The following is a 10,361-nucleotide window of genomic DNA, read 5'->3' as shown; positions in this document are numbered from 1 at the left end:
TCCAGCCTTGGAAGAGAAATTATCTTTAAGAGGTAACAAATACATTTTCCAATAATTTCCTTTCCTCTCCAAACATCAAAGAAACTTAAAATACCACGGAAATGCGTATCATAAATCCCCAGACATTGGAAGTTATCACTCCCTTTCACATACGGCGCAACTAAAGCTCAGAAAGCATAAATTCTTTGCATAAAAGCACAAAATAAAACCATGACAGAAGCAGGAAAAAAAGACGACAGATATTCTGATTCAAGCTCTTATATCTTGTTTATAAGTCACAAAATTCCCAGGATGTACTTCAAACTTTATTTCTATTTCCAGCACATTATAATAATTACAGAAGAATGGTCTGCAGTCATAGTATAAAACCAGTGCCATGTGTAACTCATGACTTTATGTATATATATGTATACATAGACAAAAATTTATTTAATCATCAGTGCTTTCAACATTAAATACTTGATCCTGAAATCTTTAATCAGACAAAAGCTCAGTACACAGAAAATTCTGCTTCAGCCAGGACTGATTCTCATTCTTCTAAACCAGATTAGGACTTCATTCAGTGTTGACTCACTCATTTATTCCACGGTCAACAGCACGTTCACAAGACCATGATTTGTCTATATATAAATATCGGAACAAACGTTCAAAGGGAAAATATACACCTCACACCTAAACGTTCTTCTGTTTTTATTACCAAGAGCTTTAACGTTACAGTCCAGAACCTCAGCTGCTATAAACTGGTCCAACTCAGCTGATTTCAGTGGCAATATGTTGATTTAGCTGATGATCTGGATCTCTCTTTTGTCAAGTACGGACTGTGAGACATCCTTGAGAACGGTTACCCTACCAACGGATCCTCTCGCTTCCATGGTGCCAACAGCCTACTTGAAATTGTCTGGCCAGATACCAAGCAGTTCTTGTACATTACTCTGTGTTCTGATCCCTGAAAACAGCCCTTTTCACAAACAGCTTCAGAAGTTGGCTTTGTATTGTAGAGCATATTCTGAAAACCAGTTGGGCAATTCAAAAGCATATGAAAACAATTATAATTATAGTACTGCTGGATAATTAAAACATTTCCAGCTGTATATAAGCCTATTCAAATGTACAGCTGTTACATGGGTAATGGAAAAAATACAAAAGCTTCAGATTCTGTGACCCATAGTTTCTCGGACTGCTACATTACAAACTCGGTTACTACCATCCCCGTTTATGACAAAATGCCAAAACAATAGTGTCCTTTTCCATGCTTTCTTGGGAACAATTGGTTCCCTCATCACCTCTGAGTAATAAAAATTGTAACGTGTTTTACAACGATGTCCAATACAAGATTAAACTGGTATCAAGTAAAAGACAGAAAAATATTAGCTGGTTCTGCTGAAATTGTTGCCAGCTTTGGTCTAGATGCCTCCTACGCTTGGTCACCTTTCTCTTCAGTTGCCATTGCTGAGTCTCTCTGTTGTTCTTCTGGATCCCCTGGAAGAATACTGGTGACTGTCTGGAGAAGTGACTCAATCTGCTCTTCTGTTAGCCTTTCCTCGCTTTCTTCTACCATCTGCAGGTCAAAAAACCAATCCATTGTAATCATTAAATCCGTACTTCCTTCCTCAGCTCCAAAGAGAAGGATTCAACTAATTGGGAAATACTGTTCTCAATGGATGCAAGTCATAGTCTGAGCTCATTACAAAAGCACTTCACAAAGTGGAACTCTTATTTAAAAAAAGAAAGAGCAGCTCCATTGTTAACCACGACAACTGGCACCCCATAATGAAACCATGCTTTCTTTACAACAAGGAAAGCCACACACGCAAACCAGGCTTTCCTCCCTGGTTTCTCCTATAGCCTCTCTTAACCTACACATCAGTATATTGAGCCAGGCTTTTCATTTAGCTCACGTGCAGAGCTACCTTCCAGAGCTATTTTTCTAAGTTCCTGTGCTTTCATGCGAGAACTGAAATGAGATAACCTGACAGTGGTTACCTGAACCTTCATATCTTATCCAGCACCTGGACTGTAAGTAATTAGGCCATAAAAGAAGCCATCTAATCCTACAGCAGCCATACTTTATTGGAATTTACTTCGATTGTAAGATTCCTGAATATAAAAGCTCTGAGCAACACAAAACATGCTGTCACAAATCAACAATAAAATTCTGTAAGATTAATTAGGGACCTGCTCTCACTGCGGAGCTGTGGGAACTCTTATATCACTGCTACTAGTAAAAACAACTGCCCTAATTTATAGGCAGCTGTTAAAAGGAAAAGCTTGTCAGAGGACTGGAAAAGGAAGCCAAATGAACTCTTCAAACGCAAATGAAACCAATTAGGATTGCGGAGTTTGAGATTTTCTTTTTTATACAAAGTCCTTTAAAATGTCCTTTGAAGAGCAGTGATTTATATTAATTATGGTTCCAAGTCAATGCAGGTTTAATCAGTTCTAGCTATAAACTGTCAGCTAGTCAGATGCATCTTGCCTTCTAAAAAGCAGAGTGGTGTATTCAATTAACTTTTTTTTTCTTCAATGTCTTATGCACTCTCTTTGCATAATCTGATCATCTTTCATCAGCCATTATCCACAGATCCTTGATGAGAGGAAAGTGAGCACGCTAGAATCCACTCATGTAGCAAACGGCAGACAGTGAATATCCATTTGCAAATGACTGTTTCTGGGGACCATCCTGATCAAAGGATTAAATTCTCTGTGGAGTGGCTTTCAAACTACAGTTAGTTCAAGAACTACTGTAGGACCCTGGCTTGAAAAACAGCCCTGGCTCTCATTACCGCCAGCTGCTATACTATACACTACGAGTTAAAATACACTAAAAATCCTCCTAACGTTACCCTTCTGTCTAAGCAACGGCTGCAGCTACTGAAGTGGTATCAGATAATTGCCTGCTAGGCTGCATTTCAGAGGTGATCACCTCAGCAGCTTGACTAGCATACCTTGGAGCATCAACATTACACAACGAAGTATGTTACAGTGCGTACATACACTCTTTGTTGCCAATACTGCTGACAAAGCCATTACTCTACAGATGACCTATGCTACTAAGTTTTGCAGAGGATTATCAGCCTGGTTTTTGGACTGGATTATAGTGTTAATTACTGGTACATTGAATTTTAAAGGTGACAGCCCCATAGCAGCAGGAACTGTACAAAGAAAAAGCCCATGTGCTTTGGACAGGCAGCATCACTTAAGGCAGAGTGATGTATCTCTTAGTGGGCAATGTGTCCTGCATTCGTTACCATCCCACTGCTTTCCAATCTTCAGAAAAATGGCACCTTGCCTGGTTTAGATTTGATATGTTGGATCACGTGAAGTCCACCCCTCTTCCCCATTTACATTTTATTCCTCCCAATACATCTCCTTTCCCTTTCTTCTCCAAACACTTTCTCCTTAGGTGCTTGCTTCAGGTAGCCAGAGTTAAACACAAGGATTTGATCAGAACTTAAATAGGTAACAGAGAGTGATTTCTAGATCAGCATCAACTCTTCTCAGCTTCTGCATTTAAGGCAGAATATAGTTACGTGAGTGTCTAATCACTGCTTCTTCCATGCTCCTGAGTGCCGAATGAGTAATGACCCAACTCCCAGTATGAACAATCATGGTGATGTCATTTGTACCGGCTCAACGTGGAAGCCTGCAAGACTGACAAACTGCAGGTAGACTCGGGACATTGACAGATGAGCTCTGGTGATTGCTCCGGCAGTTGAAGAAATCACTCTTTACCAGAAAGTTGACGAAAGAAAATAGTCTCTCGTGTTACAGGTGGTTTGGTGCTGTAACTGATGTCTCATTAAACTGTCAAGAAAAGCATCTTTCTTTAAAGATGCTGGATACTGAACTGAGGAGCGGGTAAAGCAGCTCCAAATTCCCTTCTGTTGACAGATCTGTAGTCTCTGCCAGAGGGAAGTGGTAATTCCTTCAACTGTGTTCATCAACGGCTCCCCTCTCGGTGCCTCCGAGCCATGCATCCCCACCGCCAGCTCTCACACCAGGAATTACCGATAGACAAAAATCTGCATTTGGCAGGATGGACAGCTCATTATTCAAGTTGATGCTTCAGTGCTATTTTGCTGTGATACTATTCAAGAGTTCAAAGGATCAAAAGCCTAAGCTATAAAAATCCATTTTTTTCACTCTTCAGGGAAACAGCCTGAGCAGCAACTTCTGAAAACATAAGCAATTAGGAAGCAGCAAAGCAGCATGTCAAAAGGAAAAATTCAAAAATTAAGCACAGAGAGCCTGTAGACAAAGAGACAAATTAAACTGTCCTAAAGGAAAACAGGTATCAAGGGAAACAGAAGGTCACTCAGAGGCTTATTCTACATTCAACAGATGTTCGCACAGTCTTCTGATGTACAACTGAAAGACAAAATACTTTTGCTGCTGATCGTACTAGGAGATAATGTTACGATGCTCAGAAGAGAAATTACACATAAGAAAAAGCCTAAGAGGCAAAAAGAAACAATGGTCTTTAAGTAGCTACTTTTCCTGCATGAATTTCACCAATATATGAAAAAATATCTATCAAAAAGCCTTGCTAACCTCTAACTTGCAATTGGCTGAAACTGCTCAAGCAACAGATTCAAACCATAAGCAGTCAGGAATGCAAAGTTTATACTAAGGAAAACAAAAATGCCAATGTTTTTAATAAGCATATGACATAAGATGTTTATGTTGGCAGTGCCACACACACCAAATGGAAATAGATTATCCTCACAGATGATGCCATGTGCAAAGTGCAGGGTATCATCAACCAAAGCTCCAGTGAACTGTGTATTTTCAATATTCAGGGATTTGTGCAAGTAACAGAATTGGACAATGTTACAGTAACACAATTGATAGATAAAAAGCACGCTGATGTGCAGCAAGACAAGCATGTCTCCTTCTCAAGGCTGAAAGCAAGGCTTTGCTTGAAATGAACACAAGGGAAAGGCAGTAAGCCACGTCAGCTATGCTGCTTCTCATAAATAATTCCCAAGTCATTACTGCTTTTCAGCATTCAAGCCTATACTATCCCAAAACAACTACAGCGGTTTTGTAGCAAATGCTATAGTATATCAATGCCATTCATACATATACACAGTATGTATTTTCTACGAAATGCAACTACGTGGTCAAGATCAACTCAGTCAAGTCAGGCCTCAGTAATAACTTCTACGTCACTCAAACTAGTAACAGTTAGTTATTAAACTCTCACTGCAATATATTCACGCAGTAAGCAATTTTCACATTGCTTTTCCCCCCCCAGCTAGTGCTCTAAACAATATAATCTACAAGATGACCAAAGAAGGAATCAAGGAAAGAAGTGGGAAAAATTTATTTGGTAACTTAATTGGCATAAAATTCTTACAGCTAAAAAAAAAGGAGACCTGTTCCCCCTGCAGCTAGTATATACTTTTCAAGCCTGAGTACCTAGAGTTGCTTCTTACTTTATTGAGAAATGTATTCACAAAACAGCCAGATCTTCAGAACTGTGGAATATATATGAATTATTCAGAAGGCAGCTGAAGCCACTGTACTGCTCACCTTTGAGAGTGATGCTACCTTTATTTAGAAGTCTAATAACCAATTTGTCACCTGCTTAAGCACCTTGTGCCTACAATCCTTAAGCCACAGCTCATGTATTGACTTAATTTCAAGTACTTGAGAGGTCCAACTAACTTAACGGGACTTTAAGCCTAAAATTAGCAAACATTTACTAAATGGAGAGTACATCAAGAAAAGGATGCTAATTCTGTTCTGCCTGTCCAGATACATCTACACATGGGCTTTCTAACGCAGCAAAATGAAACATGCACCCAACATCCATCACTGAACCTTGCTACGAGAGAATGAAAAGACAAATCGCTTGTCAACTGCAGAATTAAACACTGGCAGATGCCTTGCTCAGTAACGTAACCGCTACTGGGAACCAGAGCTGTGCTTATTAAACAAATGTGTATGTGGAATATTTTATTGCCATGCAGCCTTTCCCAGCTGCACATTTTAACAGTAGCTTTTTTTAATTGAGCACTATGTATGAATTTCTCAGAGGAACAAAACAACCATAATTACCAAATCCAAATGTAATAACAGAATTACATCAAGCAGTAAGTCACATTAAAACCTGCTGATAAATTCTCATGGCAGAAAGTAATTTTCAGAGGCTTTTACAGATTTTATTTACCAAGAAGGTAAATCAGAAGATAACAGCTAGCCTGACTACCAAGATAAGATTAAAATGTTTATTCATAAAATGAATGTGCAAATCTGTATGTTCATAGTGCCATGTACACATATAAGCACAAGATAAGAACATAGACCTATATATACATGCATACTTGTCCAGATTTTTCTTTTTTTTTTACTCTGTGAAACAAGGACAAACATTTTAGGAACATGCTTTCCCTATTTATAACCATACCTGATCTTTTCTGCTTACCCAAGTAAAAGCAAAGTATAAGAGACTTCATCATCCTCACTGGGCTTCTTTTAAGCTTTCAGTGCTAATATTTATTTCATTTAGCCTCCTGAGACATGACAATATACTGCAAATGTTGAAGAATAAATAAAGCCACACTGTGAAGAACCCTAAAAAGTTCTGAAAGAACTGGGAAACTGTTATAAGTAACATTTGATGGGTAACAAACCTCAGCATCACAGAACAATCTGTGAGTTAAAAGCTATTGTTTATTTGAATAATAAGCTAAGAATTCTATTTAAAAATAATCAGTAAACTACAGTAAAAAAGGAAATCGGGGTTCTGATCACTTCCAAAGCTATCAAGCACATAATTTAACTCCAGTGTAGGAGGTACATATTTTATGAGAAACTGACTGCTATTTCCTCCTCTGAGCAGTAATTTGAAATTGTTCAGCACTAACATGCTAATAGAAAAAAAGCACATAAAAAAGAAATAAAGTAAAAGACTGAATGATTGGATTAATGTCCCTCAGAGATAATTAACCAAGTATGCAAAGCGGGAAGCAAAAATATATTGTGGGGAAAATAAAATGTTTAAATCCTCTAACATCTTCCATTTTCCGGAAGAATAGTTTACATTATTATTTTCTATTCAACAATAAAAGACAACCTGCCAGGCTGGTTATGCAGAGCACATATCACGAGGTACAAAGCTCTCCGACACTGAAATCTAGTTTTAAAAAGCACAGAATTAAAGTCTACTTTTCCATTCAGAAAGAAGAATGTAGAACAATTGTTAATTAGAAAATATGATGCTTAATCTTCAAACCCCTCATGGTTCAGCATTAAGTAAAGCTGGACCACTGTCATGGTTAGATCAACATCACTGTCTTTTTTTTCCCTCCTTTGTGAATCACTGAGCCAGGAACAACATATGTTAAAGATTAAAACAGGAGGTCAAGATAGCCGCGATGTGTACAGTGTTTTACCCTGTGGGATATGAATTAGAATTTCATGCTCCTTTTGTTGCTATTGTTGTTTGAAAATAAATCCTGGCACACAGTCCGGAAAGACAAATATGAACAATATAGCAATTTATGCATAAAGACTTACAAAAGAACTTGAGATCAAAAGATCACAACATAAATTTGCTTTTTAGCTTAAATATAATTTTATCAAAATTGATTTATTGTTTACATACAACTAAAGACAGGGAATTTTATAGAGGGAAAGTAAAAAAACACAAAGCTGGAAAGGCAAAAAAGCAACAAGCAGTAGTAAATATAACTATCCTCTCACAACAGCTACTAAAAGCCTATCAGGTAAATTTGACTCCATTCCATGGACAGGCAGCACTCAACAAAAGTTTGAGACATCAAAACTATATGAGCAAGTGAGAGAGAGAGAGATGGCTTGTTTGGCCTTTTGTTTAAAGCTGGCTTTTAAAAAATAAGATTGATTTGCCTACATTATATGAAGTGGTCAGGAGTTTTCATCATCATTTATTTCTGATTTCAATTCCAGAAGTGACTCAAAGCTTTTGAGTGGCAGGGGCAAGTTCAATGAAGAGAGAATCGAGGCAATTTTAGACCTAGTATTCACTTCTCTGTAGGTTGTCTCTCATCCATCAACTGCAGTGAATTGACTTGCCCGCACAAAATCTGTGTACGGGTAATCTTCTCCCTACCGACATCAAAGAAGAAAATGCTGGTATCCTCCACGGCTCTGCATCATTTTATACTCACAGATGCTCAGAGAAGACAGAGATTTTCTGCGTTCAAAGAGGTTGCATTGCTAGAGTGTCTTTCCCCCCTCCTCACCAGAAACCAAAATGATCCAAGACAGCAATCGAACAGCAAAATAATTGCTGCTTGTCTCTGTATTTCACTAACAAAAATGGCCTGCAGTTTCCTCGCAGTTATTGAGCTCAAAAGACTTTGAAGTGCTTTGATGAAAGAGTAAGTGTACTGCAATTTGGGGAGGCTGAATTTAACACAATCCAGTCAACCTAGTTTACCGTAATACTAGTTTTGGAGAAACTTGCCCCGGGAATTACAGGGGTATCGCAATGGAACAGAAGTAACTGCATCCCCAATACTTCTGTGATGATACAAATTCAGGCTAGTCCCCAAATGTATGAATATTACATTTTTCACAGGTTGCTTTTGATCATTAGAGAAGGGTTACCTATCGATAATGGGCTGACACTGAACTCAAATCTCCTATCTGTATTCTGTAAGTTTTAGCAATGAGTTTTATCTAACTTGACATGACAAACCCTGGAATATCTAAAGTACAACACTCTACAGAAACGTGACTTCTAATATAAAGGCCCAGATTTCTTATACTTGCCTCCTGGACTTCAAACATGACACAGGAGCAAAACTATTTTCAGTATTTTATGGATAGATAAGATAATGAGGAACTACGTAGGATAATGAGGGGAGGAGGGAAAAGACAGACAAAAATCACAGTCACCTGAAAGCAGCAGCAGATTATTGCGCTTAAAGAAGAAAAGGGAAAAAAAGACAGTATATGGCCTATATGGGAATATAATACATCTGTGTCTAAGCACATGAAGCTAACAAAGGTATTAGACAGGCTCTACATCATCGCTTATGACTAACTTCCTAAGCAAAACTCATGAAGCCTTAATGCTCTTTGTTGGGTTGATGACTGACACTGATCTCTTCAATCACAAAACACAGTATTAATTCCTCAGCTAGAAGCATTCTTTCATGAGACGCCTTCAGCATTATAACGGAAAAGGAAAATAGTCCTACTGGTACCTCTTTAATCCTCCCCTTTTTTGCAGCAAAGTATGATCCTGTTACTACAGTTTGGTTTCAGGATAAGATTGTAACCAGATGTTCTTAATGTAAGAGATCTTTATTAAAAGAATAGCCTTATTATAATAATCTTTTTATTACCACAGGATTTTGTATTCCTAAGGACATACTTCAGAGAATATAACCATCTATTTCTATTCAGTGACAATCCCTCTTTACATCAGAATTGTGCTTAACAGATTGATAATGGCTACTTTCCATCAGAAAGTCTGGTTATATCCATTTCGCATTCTGCACCTCTGCTCAAAATCCTGTATCAGTCATTACTCATTCCTTTTTAGCATGTTTGGTTTTACTATAACATAAAAGCCTGCCATCAAAACAACCGTGTCATCACAGCTGTCAAAAAGTGAAGTACTTGATTACAGAGCAGCAGCAAAAAGACTCAGGTTAAATATATTCTTAGTTGTAATACTGTAACTAACCTTTAATGACCACATTGGGCATTTTCAATATGTGACACTGCAGCAAACAGAGGTGGAGAATCTGCCTGAGAGAAAGATGGGCAAGTCTCTAAGGAGCTCTCAGGAAGCAGAGTGGATTTGAAACCATGAATGTATAGATGTGCATAAAGGGATACATTCAATCACTGACCATGAGAAAGTAATTATTCAATTGATCTTCAAGGTTAAAGCTGCTTTCGTTTAAGCTTTGGACAGTCAGGAGCATTGTTACTCACCAGCTGTATTTCAACTGCCGTCACAGGCCTGTGGTTAAGCAACTGGAGCTTTTCTGCCCTGTTTAAAAGCAAAGCGTAAAACAATCCACATTACTATATAATTTGAGGATCCCCCAAAATGACTGGTAGGAGGCAAATGCATTCCTGATAGTTTAGGGATGAAAAGTCACTGCCAAGAATAATTCTGACTGGGTTTGCAGCGTGGTTTATTCACCATGATAACCTGGGTATTTTAAATACAGAACTTCTTTGTGTGTTTACACATACTGATGTTGCCATTTCTAGTCTAAGGTGGCAAGGCAGAGGACCTTAGATCATTACTGTACAAGCATTAACTAACATGCACTGTTGCTTTGTTAAACGCTGTACAGAAAGGGCGAACAACTCGTCAAAGATCACAGACTCTTGCTATGAGCACACGA

At 38.2% G+C, this 10,361-nt stretch overlaps 1 protein-coding gene across 1 annotated transcript in view; it reads right to left on the bottom strand.

Annotated features, from left to right (window-relative positions):
* Positions 1–210: 210 nt before the first annotated feature.
* The window catches only part of CRCP (CGRP receptor component), a 33,144-nt gene continuing 22,993 nt past the window's right edge, over positions 211–10,361 (bottom strand). Inside the window, exons 5-6 of the mRNA XM_059829339.1 lie at positions 9,940–9,997; positions 211–1,558 (exon numbers count right to left, since the gene is read on the bottom strand). Of these exons, the coding sequence (XP_059685322.1) occupies positions 1,415–1,558; positions 9,940–9,997 (202 nt within the window). The 3' untranslated portion in view covers positions 211–1,414. The remainder of the gene's footprint in view (positions 1,559–9,939; positions 9,998–10,361) is intronic.

Source organism: Gavia stellata, chromosome 25 (assembly GCF_030936135.1).
Source record: "Gavia stellata isolate bGavSte3 chromosome 25, bGavSte3.hap2, whole genome shotgun sequence".
NCBI classification, from domain to species: domain Eukaryota; kingdom Metazoa; phylum Chordata; class Aves; order Gaviiformes; family Gaviidae; genus Gavia; species Gavia stellata.
This window is presented reverse-complemented; position numbering and strand designations above follow the sequence as displayed.